At 40.1% G+C, this 21,329-nt stretch overlaps 2 protein-coding genes and 1 long non-coding RNA gene across 6 annotated transcripts in view; 2 read left to right on the top strand and 1 right to left on the bottom strand.

The window, feature by feature from the left end:
• podxl2 (podocalyxin-like 2) overlaps positions 1-11,877 on the top strand; it is a 21,120-nt gene extending 9,243 nt beyond the window's left edge. The window contains exons 4-13 of the mRNA XM_040004330.1: positions 1,329-1,438; positions 1,591-1,783; positions 3,725-3,874; positions 4,029-4,285; positions 4,392-4,466; positions 6,879-7,035; positions 8,275-8,336; positions 9,177-9,356; positions 10,215-10,400; positions 10,569-11,877. Coding sequence (XP_039860264.1) covers positions 1,329-1,438; positions 1,591-1,783; positions 3,725-3,874; positions 4,029-4,285; positions 4,392-4,466; positions 6,879-7,035; positions 8,275-8,336; positions 9,177-9,356; positions 10,215-10,400; positions 10,569-10,628 — 1,430 coding nt within the window. The 3' untranslated portion in view covers positions 10,629-11,877. The remainder of the gene's footprint in view (positions 1-1,328; positions 1,439-1,590; positions 1,784-3,724; positions 3,875-4,028; positions 4,286-4,391; positions 4,467-6,878; positions 7,036-8,274; positions 8,337-9,176; positions 9,357-10,214; positions 10,401-10,568) is intronic.
• Positions 9,226-18,364, bottom strand: LOC120716803. 2 transcript variants are annotated; one of them, XR_005692042.1, is made up of 4 exons: positions 17,970-18,364; positions 15,009-15,081; positions 10,067-10,412; positions 9,226-9,339 (listed from the first exon to the last, which is right to left on the bottom strand). It is a non-coding gene; the product is annotated as an uncharacterized LOC120716803 (long non-coding RNA). The 2 variants fall into 2 exon arrangements; XR_005692044.1 differs by lacking the exon at positions 10,067-10,412 and having other exon boundaries at positions 9,228-9,339.
• LOC120716788 (bladder cancer associated protein) lies at positions 17,343-21,329 on the top strand. 3 transcript variants are annotated; one of them, XM_040004400.1, is made up of 2 exons: positions 17,343-17,441; positions 19,136-21,329. In XM_040004400.1, the coding sequence occupies exon 2, from the start codon at positions 19,320-19,322 to the stop codon at positions 19,581-19,583; it is 264 nt and encodes an 87-aa protein (XP_039860334.1). In that variant the 5' UTR covers positions 17,343-17,441; positions 19,136-19,319; the 3' UTR covers positions 19,584-21,329. The 3 variants fall into 3 exon arrangements, with proteins under 3 accessions (XP_039860334.1, XP_039860345.1, XP_039860354.1); XM_040004411.1 differs by having other exon boundaries at positions 17,359-17,436; XM_040004420.1 differs by lacking the exon at positions 17,343-17,441 and adding an exon at positions 18,390-18,695.

Here is a 21,329-nt window from a genome sequence, read left to right as displayed (position 1 = left end):
GAGTACTTGGACGCGTGTGATGGAGCATTGTCCTGCATGAAAATCATGTTTTTCTTGAAGGATGCAGACTTCTTCCTGTACCACTGCTTGAAGAAGGTGTCTTCCAGAAACTGGCAGTAGGACTGGGAGTTGAGCTTGACTCCATCCTCAACCCGAAAAGGCCCCACAAGCTCATCTTTGATGATACCAGCCCAAACCAGTACTCCACCTCCACCTTGCTGGCGTCTGAGTCGGACTGGAGCTCTCTGCCCTTTACCAATCCAGCCACGGGCCCATCCAGACTCACTCTCATTTCATCAGTCTATAAAACCTTAGAAAAATCAGTCTTGAGATATTTCTTGGCCCAGTCTTGACGTTTCAGCTTGTGTGTCTTGTTCAGTGGTGGTCGTCTTTCAGTCTTTCTTACCTTGGCCATGTCTCTGAGTATTGCACACCTTGTGCTTTTGGGCACTCCAGTGATGTTGCAGCTCTGAAATATGGCCAAACTGGTGGCAAGTGGCATCTTGGCAGCTGCACGCTTGACTTTTCTCAGTTCATGGGCAGTTATTTTGCACCTTGGTTTTTCCACACGCTTCTTGCGACCCTGTTGACTATTTTGAATGAAACGCTTGATTGTTCGGTGATCACGCTTCAAAAGCTTTGCAATTTTGAGACTGCTGCATCCCTCTGCAAGATATCTCACTATTTTTGACTTTTCTGAGCCTGTCAAGTCCTTCTTTTGACCCATTTTGCCAAAGGAAAGGACGTTGCCTAATAATTATGCACACCTGATATAAGGTGTTGATGTCATTAGACCACACCCCTTCTCATTACAGAGATGCACATCACCTAATATGCTTAATTGGTAGTAGGCTTTCGAGCCTATACAGCTTGGAGTAAGACAACATGCATGAAGAGGATGATGTGGACAAAATACTCATTTGCCTAATAATTCTGCACTCCCTGTATAGAAATGTGGGAAAGCACCTGAAGATACAACCAACTGCTGGAGAAGAAGAGATAAAAGCATAGACTGTATGTAAAAGATGGGCATATTTTATGGGTCTGAAAGAGATTTTTTTTCCAGGTCTACTTCAGGTATTTCACAAAGGATTTGAGGACTAATAATTTCTTCTTCATATTCAAAGTCAAATTTGCACAGTTCTTATATATATATATATATATATATATAAATATTTAACAACCGGCGTAATTAATTTTGTTCCTTTAACTGGTTCCATATCTCCTGTGACTTTGTGTCTTTGATAAGCTGCCAAATCCTCAGCACTACAGACAGCAGACTCAAAGAAACAACATATGTTTGTGACATGTCTCAATGTGTCACACAGGCTACAGTCCATCTTTCAACCCCTCCTCCTCCGAGCAGTCCAGCATCTCCATCCCAGCCGAGGGACCTGATTCTGGGCCAGAGGAGCATCGCGCACCCCCCGTTCTAAAGGTGTGGATAGAGAAATTAACCCATTTATCTGTGTGAATGTAACTCAGACTGGTTATTAAGCTGGGTGGTTACCATAAACTTAATCATTTAACTGAACTTACAGATTCAGGAAAAGCAACAAAACAAGGACTAATGTGATATTTGCTATACAGGTGGGTCCTTTAGATAAAGAGCTGTGGGAAGCAGAGCGGGAAGAAGATATCCTTTCTAGCGGATATGGAGGCCTTCGCTCCTCCATCACTACCACTACTAGCACATCAAGTGCTGCTGGAGATGCTGTAGGAACAGCCTCCCCAGAGACCGACACTGGCACAGACTTTGGGCTGCTGGGAAGTTATACAAAAGGTACACTAAAGCAGTTTCCTTGTTTTATGTTGTTCCCTGTTCCCCTGTGAGATATCAATGTTTGTTTCTGTAATGTTCTTTTATTTATGTACCCTTGTGCTTTGTATTTCCTGTTTACGTGGGATAAAATGTTTGTGCTACATCGGACATTTTGGGAAATCCAGTTATCGCCTGAAATTTTTGGATAGTGACACTGTTTTTTATTCTTTTGTCTCTGTATGTTTATTGAGGCGTAACATTAATTAATAACAGATACAGATTTTCTGTATCTGTTCGTGGTCCTGCCCACAGACCATCACATTACCAAAACCATATTTGCTGCTGATATGATGTTCACTGTTAGTTTTAAACCACATGTAACGGGACTCAAACCTTCCAATAATGTCAGCTTTTTTCTTGTCAGTCCACAGAATATTTTCTCTTGGGTATTATCAGTATGTTTTGGGGTAAATGTGATGTGGTCAGCAGTGTTTTTTACCTTGGAACCGTCCCATGGATGCCATTTTTGAATCGTGAACTTTGAGGCAGGTGAGGCCTGCGGTTCTTTAGATGTTGCTTTGGGTTCTTTCGTGACCTCCTGGATAAGTCGTTGATGCACTATTGGAGTAATATCTGTAGGCCAGTCAATCCTGGGAAGCTTTCTCTGTTTTTCCAGTGGTTCAGTGGAGTCCCCAAGAATTACAAATACGTTTTAAACCCTTTCCTGAGATATACAGTCCCGATCAAAATTTTAAGACCACTTGGAAAATGGGAAAAAAATCATACTTTGCATTGTTGGGTCTTAACAAGGTTTCAGGTAGAGCTTCAACATGCAACAAGAAGAAATGGGAGTGAGCCAAAACATTTTTTGAGCATGAAATTTATTGAAAACAACGCTTAAACTGAAATGGGCTGTTTTACAGCTGATTTAGGACCACACCTCCAAAAAAAAAACCCCCCCAAACCCCCCAAAACAAAAATCAAAGTTTAAGCCTTGTTTTCAATAAATTGCATGCTCAAAAAATGCTTTGTCTCACTCCCATTTCTTCTTGTTGCATGTTGAAGGTCAACTTAGAACCTTTTAAAAATCCAACCATGCAAAATATGATTTTTTGCCAATTTAATTCATTTTTCCTTTTTAAAGTTGGCATTTAAATGTGTGAATGACCTTGTGCAGCATTCAGTCAGTCATTCAGCAGAAAAGGTGTAAGCACAAGATAAGCTGTTAGCGGAGATTGTAAACTACCAATAGTTAGAAAACTGCCACAAGAAATAAAAACAAAAAAGATTTAACGCTAAGGGATGATATTATTATTGTTATTAGTGATGTTTTCTGTCTGATCTTATATTTGTATTGAAACATTGTGTCTTAAAAGCCTAACCAGGGACAAAGTTGGCAAGTTAACTTTGGTTAGAAGGGGTATAGACACTGCATCTGTTACATTGTGTTTAAATGCATCAATGTTTGATAAACGGTCAAATCCTCTGTTTTATAAAAATATAAAATGCATACAAACTATAATCTTCTCAGGTCAGATGTTTGTGTGGACTACATAAGAAGTATTCTGATCAACAGATGTTATTGCTTTAAGATGGAGCCAGGACAGATGTTTAGCCTTATGTTGAAGTGAGGTAACCATCTGCTGACTGGCATTAAAATGATATCAATTCTCTTAAGGCTAAGTAGACACACATATTTCACAAAATCAAACCATTCCTTGTATCCAGCACTCAGCAGGTTTGCTCTGGTGTCATTTAATTTAGGATGTCTCTCATTTTTATTTGTTGTTCACTGTAATGACTAAAAGATGCAGCTTGTTCTAGAAGATTTGGTGAATTTGCCAGCAACATAAACCCAAATTGCACATTTAGAGGATTGAAAAGGTGTTAAAATGCTTGAGTGTAAACCACAGAGAAGCTTCTGTGTTTTTATCTCTGCTGCACCTGGTTTTGTTTCTGCAGGTGAGACAGAGGATGAAGAGGCTGAGAGGGAGGAAGAGGAAGAGGAGGAGATAGGCCTCGTACACATAGGTGTATTTACCCACAATCCCACTGTACCTGAGGTTGGCTTGGCTCCCAGCAGAGAGCCTCTGCAGCCTAGTGTAGAGAAAGGTGAGTGTCCAGTAATAATCAGTATAAAGCTTCTCTAAGCCCCTCCCCTTAGAAGGATTTGTTCAGTGATAGCACAGCAGGTCTGTCAGTTCTTCAGTGTTATGATCATAGCAAGCCTGACTAAAGCAGACAAATTGCCTCCTCTGTACCCAAGAATTTAGACCAAAAGACAGAAGTGACGAGGGGAAGGAGGAAAGATGGAAAAAGATGGAGCGTGAAGAAACAAGAATCAGACACATCATCCCACTCACTACTGATCCTTCCCCCACTATTGGGTTCACCGACCCATCCTGGAATTGGCTGGAAAAGACCACTCCTCTGGAGTCTCACAGGTCAGAGGTCAGGGGTGGTGGGGTCGCAGAGGTCCTACTACCAGACAGCGATCTCAAAGGAGTAGAGGTGACACACCAGGTAAACTTGCAGACAGTGGGAACAAACGACAAATATAAGTTATTTTTTCCGATCATAAAATTCTGGCATTCATAACGCTATTTCACTTTAAATCCAAATCTTTCAGGTAGTTTGTGTTGACTGGAGTGAGCTGACTGGACGAGGCTATGTCGTCCTCAACATGACACAAAACATCAACTGCGTGAGTACACCTCGACCTGACTTATGCATTAGTATGCATAAGATGATGCCACGATCGCCTTTTGGAATCAGAAGTAACCAAATTTGGATGAAAGAGGATTGGGCTAATAAAACCCTAGAATTTAAATTGCAAAATGTGGAGCACAGACTGTTTGGACCATCTGGATCTCACAGAAGACTTTACTGTCTATTTCAAAATTCCATTTAAAATGCTTTACAAAACACCAACACCACAAAATGATTGACAGTAGGGGTGCAACATACACAAAATTCACGGTTCGGTTCGGTTCGATACTTTGGTGTCACGGTTCGATATTTTATTGATACAAAAAATGTTCATGCCTTTTTAATTTGTCATTTATTAAAATTATAAATATATATTTTAACTCAAAAGTACAGTTTTTAAATTTAATGTTGCTGGAAAAAACAAAATAATAAAAACAATAAATCTATCTGATCGAGAAATTACTCATCTTTGGAAAAGAGAGTTTATTACAGAGAAATGGCTCTTTCCAAAATAAAAGCTATACTATACGCTTCTTCTGGGCTATATTCTCAGCAGCATATTAAACGTATCAGGTCCCCATAAGGAGAATCATGTGCTAACGGCTGTCTAAATGACTCGGGTAAAGTTTGTAGCATGCGTGCTTGTTGTTTTTGTCTGCTTCCACTTGTCTTTGCACTAGGATGATGTCGGTGTAAATGTGCAGTCACATTCATTGTGTTCCCACTAGTGCTGTCAGCCTTAATCTGAAATGACGTTAACGCCACAACACGGCAAATCTCCGTTAACGAGCTACCACGGATCTCCGTGCGTGGGGCTGGACAGCGTCAACACGTTAACGAGCAAACTACACTAAGTAGTTCCCACCCATGTAATTGAGCATTGCGTGGCACATCCGACATACTGTTTTACTTTTGTCCATGACGCGCTTACCTTCAGGGTCATACTTCACATGAAGACCAAAATAGTTCCAAAGGCCAGATCTGAATGAGGGTGGGGGAGGTTCAATTTGCCATGTTGCAAGGAGAGCTTAGCTTCTGTCTTGCTAGCTTGCGCTGCCCTTAGTGGATCTGCGCTTGACAGTGCAGCCTAGGCGGAGTAGTCGAACGCCGATTCACTGAGCTCTCAACACAGACAGCATCGTCAGAAGAAAAGTTGATAAAATAAATTAAAAATTTTGTATTGTTCGATAGATATGCATACCGAACCGAAAGCACTGTATCGAATGGTTCAATATCTATACGAGTATCGTTGCACCCCTAATTGACAGATGCAGTTTTGTGACTCAGTTCTCTTTTTGGAGCCAGCCTCATGTGGTCATTAGAGGAACTGCACCTGAAGCGGTTCCTCTAATGCCCCTTTGTTCAGTCAGGGGTCATTTTTAGGGGTTAACTGTCACGTCAGTGATGTTTATCAATCTGTTACAGTTTCTGAAAAACTACAGACACAGAAACATCCCTACAGTGTTTGGAACTGATCTGCAGTTATGCAATTGTATGAAGCTGAAATTAAAGTTTAGCTGGCTAAATTCACTTCGTTACATGGCGACTTTGTACATCTGTAGTGGTTAGAGATGGATCTGAATCCTGTGCACACGATAAGTATAAACTTTATTTCATGACATTTTTTAAACATTCAGGAACACGTTTAACCCCATCTGCACTGCTGAGTGCACAGACTGCTACTTAGAAAATGTCTATTGTCTATTGTCTATTTGTCTATTAGTCTAACGTCTGGTTAGTAATGATAACACTATGTCTAATAGTAATATTTAATATCAGAATATTTACTTGTAATTCTTTCGGTTCTTACTATTATAAGTTCATATAATACCAATTTTTTCAGCAGTCTGATTCTGTTTCAGCAAATTAGTTTAAGAAAATTCAGTGCAGTTGATCTTGGAGATAGCTGTGACCAGCTGTGGTTTGGGCACACAGTTTTGCTTTTACACGACAATAAACCACTAAAATCTGTTTGCAAGCAGACCGAGACACTCATTCTCAGGTGGTCTGTTTGGTCTGAACCAGTCCAAACAGGTCAGATATATGAACACAATTTTGAAGCCAATTATTCATCCTAGAACCAGCACACGCAGCTGTGATGTGTCCTTCTTTGAAGAAGGAGCCAGACTTTTCTCTCCCACTGCAGTAGCAAACATCAGGTGGATGAGTGCTGTAGAGCTCTAAAACCCGGACTGCTAGGGGCTGCTTGTATTTGTGTGTGTCGGTGAACGAACATCTGTCCATGGCACCAACACGAAACCCTCACCACCACTGCAGTAGTTGTTGACACAGAAACAGGGATGGAGTCAAAGCTGAGCTACTGTAGTTTAACTCCTTTTATCCTGTTTCCTCACCTTTGTGTGTGTATGTGTGCGTGTGTGTACGTGTGTGTGTCTGTGTGTTACAGGAGGATTTCCGTTTAGACCAGGGTGTGCGGTTGTTGACGACTATAGAGCGAGTATTTGCTCGGAGAATGAGTAGCCCTGAGGGAACATGGGTAATCTACCTCAGCAAGCCTACACACCAGCAACACCAGCTGCTGATGAACGTGGCATCTGTGCATGGTACACCCACCTACACACGTACCCACACACACAAACACAAACAGACACACACACACACACGTACACATGTACCTTAAAATGCAGAGAAAATAGTAAAACACAATAAGTACAAACAAAAATGTTTTTAACTGTTAAACTGGAACACATAGCACACAGCATCAGCATCCCTATTTATAGCCAATAGGGGGAAGAAAGACTTGTTTCCTAGTCAACAAAATACAACATTAAAATTATAAAACAAAATTACAAAAAGTACAAAATCTGATGTAATTATAAAATAAAAGTACTCACTGTGCTGTAAAATGTCATGTGTGACAGATATTGTGTTAGCTTTAACTGCTTTATACTGAATGAGGTGCATTAAAAGATTCTGGAGTCAAAAATCAAAAACGTCCCTGACTTCTATTTGGCCTGTTGTCCTTTAGGCTGTGTGTTTGTGCACAGCTTCCAGCACTGCTGGATCAGGCCAAGTAAATCCTTTTTTTGACGATTCGGCCATGGGTATCAACTTCATGCTAACGGCAACATCAAAACCTCTGTCAAACTGACCTGAACTTCCGGTTGGGGATTATCTGTGATGAATAGAGTTGGATCTCTGGCTACAACTCACAACAAGGGTCATAATTACAAATCTGAACAGGAGCATACTTGTCATTTTTTATATGCTCAAGCAAAAAAGTAGTTAGTCTGAGATATTAAACCCAACAGAGGATCCCTGTTACTGATTTGAGTGCACAAGCATATTAATATTCATCCACGTAGCTTGTCCAGACTGCAGTGGCTGCTGGCAGCTGTGTGACAACAATGTGCAGACAGACATGAAACAATAAAAACAATCAGCACAAATAAAAATGTATCAACAGAAGTTATCCCAGTCTTCATACTTCAACTCTGAACCAACGGTGCACCCTGAAATATTCAGTTGTGATCAGGGGTCTCAAGCAATTTCTTTGTTCTTTGGATAAAAATAGATGGTCTGCTGTCACATTAAGTTAATTTTCAGCCTCCTTCAGAGTGTGTTATCTGAAAGCCTTCACAAATATCAAACAGTTGCAAATGTCAGGCTTCAGTATCAGACAAAGAAACATGATATAAAGAGATCCTTTAAATGAGGCATTTGATTCAGTTCTGACCCAAAGAAGAGTTTAGGAGCTTCTCAGTAACACACATATTCAAGCACACACAAGCACTGTGTTGGCTCAAAGGACTGTGTCTGACAAGATATGTTTTTTTATCCAGGAGTGATCCCGACCAAAGACATGCTGGGCATGCTGGCAGAGATCAAGACATGTCTGACTGAGGTACAACATCTAGAAACTTTTTAAATTTGTTGCAGCAGTCTCCAGCAAATCAGATTCAAACATTTCTGCTAAGATACTGAAGAGAACACAGTGAACGTGTGTGAAATGAAATGGAAAAAAAAATGCACCTCTTTCTGTGACAAATCGTCGGTATGTCACACTTTTGGCCACCCAACACGTCTCTTTGTTACGCGTTCGGAAACGTCAGGAAACATGAGAACCGTTTGGAATGAATCTACACATGTACGTGGGTTACCGGTTCTATTGTATTCCATCCACAATCCTGCGTGGTTCATAGGGCCACCTCGGGACTTGATAAATCATCGGTATGTTATATGTCGGGATTGAGAATGGCCTGGTATTTCTTACAATATAAGCCCAAACATTCATGGTGACAGATTTCTTTTATTTAATACTATAGCATTTCTTTTTCAAGTGGAAAAACTGAGACATGCACTTCTTTTTCCTATATTAAACCCCTAAAGCCTGAAATCTGAAATAATTCTGCTCCATATTATATTTGCTACATCTGGAATTTTGTTTAAATTGCTTAAAAATATATTGTGCTTTTAGTTAAGTTTTTCAGGGGGAAAAAAATCGCACTGATCATGTAGAAGTGTCAAAAACTCACAGAAAATTGTATGTGTCAAATATGACACACTAGGCATTAAGGAGTTAAGATATCTTAGGGAGTAAATGTGCAGTTACACTGCTGTTTACTGACAAAAAAGGGGAACTTTCACTGGTCCACTTAAGAGCAAGGTGAGCTGTCACAGTGTGAAACGGGTTTGACATGAGTTTAAACTAATGGTTGATTGTTGTGCATGCGTACCTTTTCAGGTGGGCGTCCAGAACTACAGTGCTGCCAGCAACTGCCCGTCTCGGCCCAGTCACACACGCAGTGACTACGGCAAGCTGTTTGTGGTTCTGGTTATCATCGGCTCCATCTGCATGGTAATCATCACATCTGGATTCATATACATCTGCTGGCAGAGACGGCTCCCTGCAACGAAAACTGCGGTAAGCACAAACACAAACCATCGCCATGCGCTAACTGTGGCCCGTGCTGATGTGCAGCTGTGCTGTCAAGTGTTTAAGACCACAGATGTTTGTCAGTGTTTACAGTATATATATATTATATCCTCTATACTTAAGTAACTTAACCTAATGTAATATGGTGTCTTGGAAGTTTAATTAACAAAGTCTGCAGACACGGTCAGCGGTAATCAACACCTTCCTTTTTTCTCATGCACACGAGAGAGAGAAGCACCTTCAGCAGGGCGCTGGTACACAGTCTCTAAAGACGAATAGCACAGCACTTCTTTAAACACAGTTCAGACCAAATTAAAATAAAATAAATACATTTTAAAGGACATTAATTGAAATGTGCTTTCAGAAAGCTGATTTCAGTAAATAATCCATCCATTGGTGATGGGTTTTTATGTAGTGTGCAGGTTGTCCAAATCCAAATATAATATTACTAATAATATGAAAACATTATCATAATTGTATAGGTTTTAACAGTAAAATAACTATGTACTAATTTAAATGTATTAATGTGGTTAGCTTTCATATATTGTGACCAGAATGAAGGAGTTAGATCAAACATATGATGTTGGAAACATGGATCATGGTTAGGGATGATATTCATCTTAGTTTAGGTTTTGTTAAATCCCTCTAGCCTGTGTTTAGGGCTGAGGTGTATCAGCGATTCTTTGAGGTGTTCTTACTTTGCCAGACTTTTCATTGGTTTCCTCTCATTCATTTTATTTTTTGCTGCTGAGTTCATGAGAGATGAAGGTATTCATGTCTCTGAGCTGCCGCACTGGATAAATGGATCACTCTTTATAAATCTTTTGCTCCTTCTTTTCCACACAGTTTCGTGCTGAGGAGCTTCACTTTGTGGTGAACGGTTGCCATGATAACCCAACACTGGATGTGACTAATGATGGCCAGCCTGAGATGCAGGAAAAGAAGCCAAGTACCAATGGGCTTGCAGGAGGAGGAGCAGGAGGAGGAGGAGGAGGAGGAGACAGAGGTGGGGAGGAGAGCAGTCGATGGCAGGTGATTGGAAGACTAATTGAGGGATAAAAAAAAAGATGAAGAGATGGATGAGTAAATAATGAGTAAATGAGTTACTGCTAAAGCTTCCTTTTTGAGAAAACTAAACTAAACAAAAATGCATTCTGCCTGGCAACGGCATGAAGACACTAATCTTTTTTTTTTTTTTAGGTATTTGTCAATCAAGCAGCCACAGAGGAGGAGGAAGAAGAGCAGGACACACATCTCTGATTGATGAAGACGATTCTTTTATATACAGCTTATGAGAGGAAGCCCTGAGGAAGGAAGAAGATAATGAAAGAGGATGGGGAGATGGTGGCAGAAGAAAAATAATACAAATGTTTTTGATGGAGAGAACAAAGAAAGAAAGGAGAAATAAGGGAGAGAAAAGGAAGACGCTGATGGGAATAAAGTGTTGCCCAGTCAGCTGAGCTAAGACTGAGGCTAGGGGGAGTAGAGGAGGAGTCACTGACGTCATGTTTGAGATTAGACACTGAATTCACGTAGAGTCATGAGTCTCTCTGAGATCTTCAGCTTTTAAAACAATCAACAGAGTGTGATTGACAAAGCTGAAATTTCATTAAAAGATTAAACTCCTGTTGGATAGGTTAATAATGCCATCACGCCATAGAAATGCCTGTGTTTAGTGTGCCTTACGCTGCTACCTTTTTGTACAGTGGCTGCATGGGACAGATTAAAAGCAAACTCTGCACAAATCATAACTTAAAGCATCATTTTACAACCCTAATGTTTGAATGTCAACGCTGTGGCACCGTTTTGTGTCACAAATCATTAGACAGAATGGCCCACTGTTTCCCTAACTGTGAAAGTAATCGAAATATTAAAGGTTTACTATGAATTGTGGTAAAACTGAATATATTTAGGTAAGTTACAGGTCAGTATTTTATATATAAGATGTAATGATTTTATAAATATGATATATTAGTTCAGGGTAAAGTAACCAACAGTGTATGACGTTGACAAAATTACCACCAGTAGAAAAATGCCACTCCTCATATACTTTTTCCCCTTATTGTTTGTCATATCTGTAGAGACTGTCCATATTAAACACAGCCGAAGTTTGAAATAATGAGCTCATAGTCTGAAGCTCAGGCTTTGACGGGCTTGAAACGCAAGTTTTACAAAAGGATTTTTTCCACTCTCTTGCCTTGCTGATGTCAGCACTGCACCGATGTCCTGGCACAACCAGAGCCACGGCCCGACCTCCTGTGGGAGGCGGGGCTTTGAAGTCTGTTTGCAGAAACCAGCGAGTACCAACCAATCAGAAAAATGAAAGCAATTAAAACAGGTTCACACAGAATTTTTCATAATAATAATGTTTCATAATCTTCTAAGAGATATTGTGAATTAATTTATGACTAGGGCTGTTCGATATAACGATATATATCGGATGACGATATAAAAACGTCTATCGTTTCATTTTACGCTATCGTTTGTTTCGTGGTGTCGCAAAATGAACTGTTTACAGCAATATTTTTTCATCGTTTTGATGGTCACTGTAGTGGCTATATTAATTTCTTAAAGTTCTCTCTTTCTCTTATATTTAATATAACCACACTATGGACGGACAAGCGCCTGTTTTTATGCGTTGTGGTTAGCAACAAAGACGGTAACACCATCGCGTGTCCTCTTGTTTATGTTCCATATAAACCTTTCACAATAAAGCTCAAGATCCTGTTGAGACTTTTCAAAATAAACTGAACCAAGTGAAAGAGCAGATTTTTACGGATGAGAAGTAAAAAAGAGCCGCCAGGTGCTAAAAAGTAAACCTTAGACTCAAACGTTAGAACAGGCTTTTCCCCACAGCACGCCATGTAATAAATACTCACAAAGAAAGCCGTTACAACTTATGTCTAAAAATGTATTGTTTCATGCATCTGTTAAAACACTCGACTCCAGCTACATGACGCGCAGCTGGAAACACTTCCCGCAAGTCGAGCTGCCCGACATTCACAGAATTTACAGAAAATGTTACATTTTTGTGATTTATATCGTTATCGGACGATAGAATTCTTATATCGGGATATGAGATTTTGGTCATATCGCACAGTCCTATTTAGGACTTAGAGTCACTATGGGTTACAGTTAGTGCTTGCTGTTAAACTCTATATTCGGACATCACTGACAGCAGAAAGAAAGTCCCAATACCAGTGCAGCCAATCAAATCATCAACAATTAGATGATAAGGTGTGACTACAGTGACAGCAGCGACTCCTCTAAGCTACTCCTCTGGATTACTGATGAGAAAGTAAAGCCTGTAGCAACTTTGAAAGTGAGGTTTTGGCACTTTATTGATTCCTCTTGGAAGTAGTGACTATCATCGTTGAAATGCTGCATCATGTTAAACGTCTTACATACAGTGATTCAAATATCTCTATTTTGCTTATAGGAATGGTTGTAACTGCTGAGGATGTTTACTCTGCACTCTCAAACATGTCATGTGATCGCTGTACTTGTGTGCTGCTAGCCTTATATGCTGTTTTTCTCCCCCAATAGTGCTCTAATGGCTGCTGTATGCTCCTGGCTAAGTCTTGAGGCTATGACACATGGGCAACATTTAGACGTCAAAAGCATGAAATATATAGATAGTTACAGTGTTAAAGTCGAGTCACCAGACCCAAGTTGAGCCCCAGGTGTTCAGTATTATGGTGTTAAACATTAAAGTCAGAGTTACGTTTAAGTCACAAATGGAACGACTACAGTATACACAGGGCACACAGGAGTAACAGTTTGAGTTCCAACTCAGTAAAAACAGGTCTGCAGTGTTATCATCACTCCAAACTTGTCCCATTTACTTTATTCAGGGCTTTATATGACTGAGTTAGCATGGCCATTGTCTGTCTTTAAAGGAGTCACCTCAATACACGTATGACTAACATTTAAGTTCAAATTCATTCATAAAGGATCAAAATTAGAATTAGCAGAGGTTACAAGTCCACGGCCCGATTAATAAAACACTGACTCGCTATCACTGTGATGACACAGATCAGACGGAACTCACTGACTCATTGCTGTAGTTGCCCATCTTCATTTTCATCAAGATGCTGCCTGTTTTATCTCTTACTCTGACTTTTCTTGATGCATCAGTACTGTACATGGCTTCACTCAAACCCACACGGATTAATATGCACCATGTCAGCTAAGCAGTATTTATGGAGCGCTGAGGACACATGCAGAGATGGAGAACGATCATGAATACATTAAATGGTTGCCCGCAGTGTGGATTATGTGCTTGTCAAGCACAAGATAGCTAGGGTGGAGACTACCGAAAGTGTGCACTACACAGAAGAAATCCAAATGGAGCTTTATCATTCTGTTTAATATCAGGCAAAGTACAAAATACAGGCAGGCTCTTTGTTGTTATATAGATGAGCATGTAGCTTTCAGCCCTGCAGTAAGCATCAGTATAACAAAACATACAGCTGGCGTTGCTTTCGGTTGCCGAATGAGAAACTTTAATTTAGACAAATTTTGTTGCTTGAAGTGATCGTTTAACAAATTCTGCTTCTTCACATTTTTGATTTTATACGTTTTTGTTTTTAGGTTCTGATGGCAAGCGTGTGGATAGTTAACAGTGCCAGCACAAGTTCAGTTGTAGCAAAAAACAAATGAGCCCTTAGTTTGTATAAAGAGTTTGTTGATATGATTTTAAATCAATATGTAAACTTTTCTTTTTTTTTTTTACTTTTCATTCATTATTTTGAAATATTTTATTTTTAATTTAAAAAAGTTTTTTTCTATGTCTGTTTGTTTGCATTTACACAAACATATGGTTTCACATTTTTGGTTGTCAGTGTAATAAGTGTGACAAATAAAGTTTGAAGAAGATGGGATACTGTGGTTTGTCACCTCCCAATTGTAAGTAACTGTATGATATCACAGTTCATCGGATTTAATGCTTAGCTTAAACTAGATTCTTCCTCTTTTCAGCAGATGCATTAAATTACATGAATAAACCCCGACAAGCACCCTAACCACTAACAAAAAAACATGATTTATAAGCTATTGTTGATTTCAGTAAAGACCCTGAAAAAGTTCACTTAGAGTCTGGGTGGTTGACTCGCATGCCATAATCGCTACACATGTTCCTGTATACTATGCCAGCTACTTGGTGACGGCGTTCCATGTATGCCTTGGATGCTAGCATCTTGCACCCTGCTGTTATGTACTAGATTGTCTCAGTGACATTTTTACACTGCTTGTATTTGGGGTCTTGCCTGGTATGGCATTTAAACTTCTCTAACTGTCCTCTAGCCGCTACTTAAGATCAGAGTCTAAAAATGAATCATGAATACATACTTTGGTTAAAACAGTGTCTCAACACCTGCATTTCTGATAATTTTCACTTAAATCAGAGTAAATATCATATTCTGGGGAGTTTATTTTCAGATGCGGATTTGGTAATCTAGTTATCCAGAAGCAGGGTGTGTGATCAAATCACAGACTACCAGGGCCGTGCAGAGAGGTTTAAAGGGGCGGGTGCTCAAAGTTAAAAAGGGGCGCATTGAAACAGGGTGAATAACAACAACACACATTCACCAAGAATCTAATATGGGCAACAAGGCAAAGCAAACGTAGCCGATGTTTTACCTGATGGGTACAATGTTGCTGTTGAGGGGTTGCTGTGGATAGTGCTGGAGGTCAGGGCTGTGTTGATCTGAGACTGTAGACAGTAAAAAGTCCATAGGAGAGATGGTAGCTGATTAAACAAGTGTCATGAGATAATAACAAAATGCAAAGATTGGTGACAGCGCTTGGAACCATAAGGCAACAAAAAACTGTGAGAAATAATTTAGGCTCTGCCTGTGAATCACTCTTTGCTTCTCTTCTTCATTCCATCCCATCATTTCATATATCACTCTCCACTTGCTGTCTATCTGAGAACAAGGCACAACTTACTATTGCAATAAACTATAATCTAATTATCCACACCTAACAACTTTTGCACTTAATCTATAATAAAATGATGACAGAAAAATGTTATAGCACTGCCTTTAGTAGCCTCACACAGCTCCTACTGTTTCCTCCTCATGTCCTTACCAGGCATGTCTGGACAATGTTATATCATGAGTAATAATTAAAAAAATTTTATTTACATAAAACAAACAAATGCACGCACACACAGTGACATTTTAGACCTTCTTCAGAATACTGTACTATGGGCATCATGGTGCTGATCCAGAATCCTTACATTATTATTTATTACTAGAGCTACAATAATAAAGCAATGAGGAGGGGGAAGTAATAAATATGAAATAATGTCATTATGATGATTCCATTTGTTTCACTATCCACTCTGTGCAGGGGCAAAGCTTATCACATTTTTAAACTGTAGAGATACAATAATTTTGCTGCTGTAAAATCCAAATTTTGTCTTATTTAAAATATAAATCTAATATAATCTGCTTCTTGGGGCGATCGTGGCTCAAGAGTTGGAAGTTCGCCTTGTAATCGGAAGGTTGCCGGTTCGAGCCCCGGCTCGGACAGTCTTGGTCGTTGTGTCCTTGGGCAAGACACTTCACCCGTTGCCTGGTGGTGGTCAGAGGGCCCGGTGGCGCCAGTGTCCGGCAGCCTCGCCTCTGTCAGGGCGGCTGTGGCTATAATGTAGCTGCCATCACCAGTGTGTGAATGTGTGTATGAATGGGTGGATGACTGGATGTGTAAAGCGCTTTAGTAAAATACAAATACAGGCCATTTACCACTTAATGTATGTTCTTTAAAATACAGCGTGTGTTTTTTTTAAATATTATAATTATAATAATGCATAATTATGTGGACATGCATATTAGATCGTTTTTAGTGAAATATAATCCCTCCAGAAAGGCAGGAAAAGCTCTGTAACTTACTTTAAAACTAAATATGTTCCCTAAAACGGTGACAGAGCTACAGACCCATTACAGCCTTACACAGGTAGCCAGCAGCTATGACCAGCACTACCTGTGCAGTTAATAAAAGGACAGGTAATGTTTGTCACGCTGTTGCACACACAGTACGCTCATTTGTTTCAGTTCATTTGTTTCAGTTCATTCGTTGCAACAAGACAACTTACCAACGTGTACGTAATAAGCTGATACTCCTGGGTGCTATACACTACAGTGTACGCTGTACACCTACTTACTGGTTTTGTCGCATCAGTCTGTGTCTCTGAGTTAACTTGTGTTTCTCCTACAGCTCCGGACCGCAACAAATGCGCGTGCTCTTTGTGAGCTCGTTCCCGGCTCGTAACCAGCGCGTTCTGCCGTCAAGGGCGATCATTGGTTAAATGTGATCATGTTACTGATGCAAGCCAGATCCTTTTATTTAGCAAAACTGTGATTAATAGTTAAATATTATTGTTGAGGGGCACAGACAGGACTCCGCACGCACACACACATAAAAAAAATAAAAAAATTTTTTTTAAAAAAAGTTGCCTCAACAAAAGGGCACTTTGGGCACCCATTAGGAAAGGGGCGGGTGCTCAAGCCCCTCTAGCCCCCCCCTCTGCACGTGCCTGCAGACTATCATATTTATTAGAAAATGTCAGCCAATGTGGCTTTGTGGCACAAGGAACAAGATATTTCAGGCCTGAGTGATTCTTAAATCGAATCTGTATAAGCTGTTCTGAGTTTTTTGTTTTTTCTCTTTATAGAACAATTTTCAAATAAATAAATGGGTATTATTTTCAAATAATATTCATCAAATTATCCAAGCAGCAAAGAATAACAGCACACAACACACAACAGATTTTATAAATACAGGAAAACTCTCCAGCAATCAAAATATTATTACAGAAGAATTCGAGAAGTTTATTCTATATTAATAGACCAAGCTTAACGATATCATATTTGGTCCAAGTAAAGTTATCAACAGTAAGTTATTAAATATAATCAGGCAAGTCACAGACACCTAAACTTCTTCGCTCTACCTCCACACGGGTCCTTTAAGCTAACGCTAATGCTAGTTAGCTACGTACGCAGTCGGTTGATGAAACGGAGATGATACCGGTGGTTTATTTTTGCTGAGAATGAGCTCAAAACATGTCAGGTTTGTTTCATAATAATTTATAGTTAGATTGTAATACAGGTGGCCACCTTTACAGACTCTGGTTTTTCTCGATAGCGGAAGCAAGCGTTTGTTTTCCAAGCTAACTTAGCTGGTTAGCCTCAGGTGCATGCTGTTGTTAATGCAGTCCTCCGTTCATAGCTAGCGCTACACGGGGGCCTGTCCCATTACTTACAGGGTGTCTACACCACGACTCAAATATTGTCTTTTTTGGTACAAACACATCGGACTTTTTCATTTTTTAATGATTGTTTAAAAAGCAGCTTTTAGCTAACGAACGTTACCGCCCACTGCAATGTGTTTTCGCGGAACAGGTTAGCCGGATAAATCCATTTAATTACACTCTAATAAAAACAAATCGCTGCACGTACAGTGTATCAAAAGCAAGAATATTTAGCCATGTTGTGGTCTACGCTTTTTCTCCCAGATTTGTCTGGCAACGTTAAATTGGTCCATTATTGTTTTTCAAATAGTCTGATTTGCCCTTTCTAGACTCTAGAGAAGTCTTACCCGGAGAGGATCACTGTATGAAAACTAAATTTCCTCTATTAACACGAAGGCTAACTAGGTAGCAAAGCGTAAGAGCTGCCCTTGAATTGAACTAATGTTAATCAAAGCAGCAGGCATTTAAGCAGAGGGTTAACAGCAGCGACATTCATAACGTCGTAGGTATATTTTAAAGTTAGGTGGTCATGTGGCAGTCGGAGAGCGAGCAGCTGTCCCTGACAGTCAGCTAGTGGCAGCTGATTTAGTTATTGAAAGAAAGCAGCCACTGTCGTGTTAAACCCAGCGCACGTTGATTTTTTTTCCCACATTAAATAAAGCGAAGTAAGTTTTGTTAATGTGCTTGGAGGCCTAAAGATAACCACGCAGGTAGTTAACATTAGCCGAGCAGCTGATCTCGGTGTGTTAGGCCCTTTAAGGAAGTTGGCACACTAATAGTTGAGTAAATGTTTACTTTCGGGAGGCTTTAACAAGTACTGGGTCACTGATTAGGATTTTGAGTGAGGCAAGTCTCACTCCTCACATTCGTGCTACACTTACCTGCCTGGTGTTTTGCACCCCAGTTTGCATGTTAGCTGTTTTGAATGTTATGTTTTTCTAATTTAACTTTAACTTGTGTCTTGGAGTGTTTGTGTACCCACGTTTAATATTTGCCAAACATACAGCCATGTGAATATTACTAAAGAAGTGGTTCTAATAATATTACCATTCAAGAGCTGGCTTGAAGAGGAGGTGAGAAGGAAACTCAACTGTTGTCATGTTTTATGTAGGGAAAACACTTTATTTTTCTTCATATCTCCTGAATTATTTATTGACACAAAACAACAAATAGTTCCAAAACAGCATCTATAAAAAGTGTGAATTAAATAAAACTTTTTTTCTTTTTACATTTATTTGAAAATAAAAACAAAAAAGGTCCATCACAGTTATGCTGACATATAGAAAGATCAGTTTTTTTTTATGTGGGCTTTGACATACTGAAACCTAAAATATGTTTTTCTTTATCAAGAAGCTGAAAATAACAGGAAACGTAAGATAAACAGACTCTGACTGTATGAAGCTAGATTGTTTCGTCACTCCCCAAAAGCCTGTTTTAAAATAGAGGAAGCTCAGATAGATATGTTTGCCCAGATTATGAGTCTTCTAACTTTTCTTTTCACTGTCCTGTGCAGGGATGATCTGATGGTAACATCTGGCTGCTTTGACATCTTTCTGCATCATCCCAGCTCTGTTGGATAGAGGAACACTCCCACATCTGCGAAGAGCTGTTGTCATCTCCACTCTGAACCTATCAGAGACCCTTCATTCATAGATCTGAAACAGAAAACATCTTCTGCCTCCTTCCAAAAAGAGACAATGTATTGCCTTCAATGGCTGCTCCCTGTGCTGCTCATCCCCAAGCCGCTGAACCCAGCTCTGTGGTTCAACCACTCCATGTTCATGGGGTTCTACCTGCTCAGCTTCCTGCTGGAGAGAAAGCCCTGCACCATCTGTGCCTTGGTCTTCCTGGCTGCCCTCTTCCTCATCTGCTACAGTTGCTGGGGCAACTGCTTCCTTTACCACTGCCAGGATGCTGCACTCCCGGATGCTGCCCACGACCCAGCCATTGTTGGGACCTAGGAGAGGAGGAGCACCAGCAGCAGCAGCAGCAGCACCAGGAAGTGGAGGTGGAGGGAGCAGGAGTATAAGGCAATGCTGAGAAATTATTGTAGAAAGATACTGCCATGCTTAGAGTGGTGAAAATTGCTGGAGGGGAATACCAAGAGTGTTCAGCCAAAGACAAACTAAAGAAGAAGAGCTGGTCTTGGAGGGTTATGAACGCTGTCTTTTCTTTTTTCTTTCTTAATGCTGTAAAGAAGAATTTGAGGAATGGGAAAGGGTGCCAGAGGTCACATTATGTGTCCTATTATCTAACAGGCAGCAAAGGCGAGGGATCCAAACTTGAAATGAAAAGGGAAGGACATGCATGAACTTGACTTGATGCTGAGGGAAAAAGAATTTCACATTGACCAACTTTCATTCCAGCACATGAATGAAAAATAAAAAAAAGTATACAGTATAAACTACATGTGACATTAACTTAAAGTCACAGGGGTGGGTGCTTTGCATTATGCTAACTTGTCTGTTCCTTGTGTCTTAGCTACTGCCAAACGGAGGATGGGAGAGAAAGCTGCTCAAAACCTCTGAGGTTTTTATAGTGGGATGGAAAATCCTCCATGGTGGCAGAGGAGGAAAGGTTTCTGGGTGAAGGGAAGTGAGAGGATGCAAGGAAACGTAAACTAGCATAATGAAAATCCCTCTCCAGTTCAGTGTTCCGATTTAAGAGATTTCACTTTCTCCCCAAACCCGATCACTCATCTTTTTAAACTGAAAATACTTTGCTCCTTAAAACTGCCAAAATCACTTAACCCCTCTGAAAACTGTTATGGCAGCCACGATCACTTGCTCAACAAACTTTATACGCCAGGTAGTGTTAAACTGTAGTCAAAAACAAGAGCGTCACACCTCTGACAGCCCTGGATGGCCAAACTCTGTCGCCACTTTGGCTCTGCACACGTAATGCTCCACAAGGCGAGTACACAGACACTGGACAATCAGTAACTACGCTGTGAATATGTCCCCCCTTTGCCGCACTTCTACTCAAACACACCTCAAACAGGTGAACTAGAGCTGAGGACCTACGATGTTATTACCCGCTGTGCTCTACAGCTGCTCCTCATCGTCCTGCCTCAGTGTGACCTTCCCTACTGCCATCTGATCTTTTTTGTTTCTGTTCTTTTTCTTTTGCAGTTTGCATGAGTTGCTCTAAGTTTTTTTTTTTTTTTTTTTTTTTTTTCCCCCCAAGCGTCAAGGTGACACCCAAATTTTTAATAAGTTAAAAATGCTGAAAGTTTCCAAAGGGTAGAAAAATCTGGATGTGTAGTTGAATGAAAGTTTTCTGTAATGTGCTATGGGTGTGCATTCTTTGTGGTCATGACATGCTGATCAGTGTAAAAATGTGGCAATACACAAGGAGACACAACGGCTATGGTCAGCATTTCCAGCAACAATGAGCAATACAGAGTGCAGGCTGAAGAGCTGGTTTAAAAATTTCACAGGGGATTGGAGTTTCCACAGGTGTCACTGCTGTAAGTGTTAAGTTTAGCTGTCAGACACAGGCTAAGGTGTTTATACTCTGTACCTGTTGGAATGTGTGTGTGTGCGCGCGTGTGTGTGGCCTCCTGTGGCAGTGCTCATTGCGTTCACTGCAACATATTTGCTTTGGTTTTAATTTAAATAAAGTTTTCCCTCTTATGTGTTAAACTGTGAGGTTCTGTGTCAAACAAAAAAACGTATTTTGATTAAAAAATAAATGCAAGTAAGAGT

Source organism: Simochromis diagramma, unplaced genomic scaffold (assembly GCF_900408965.1).
Source record: "Simochromis diagramma unplaced genomic scaffold, fSimDia1.1 OVJJ01000320.1, whole genome shotgun sequence".
In the NCBI taxonomy this organism is placed as follows: Eukaryota; Metazoa; Chordata; class Actinopteri; order Cichliformes; family Cichlidae; genus Simochromis; species Simochromis diagramma.
The sequence above is the reverse complement of the archived record's forward strand: the minus strand, read 5'-3'. Positions and strand labels throughout refer to the sequence as shown.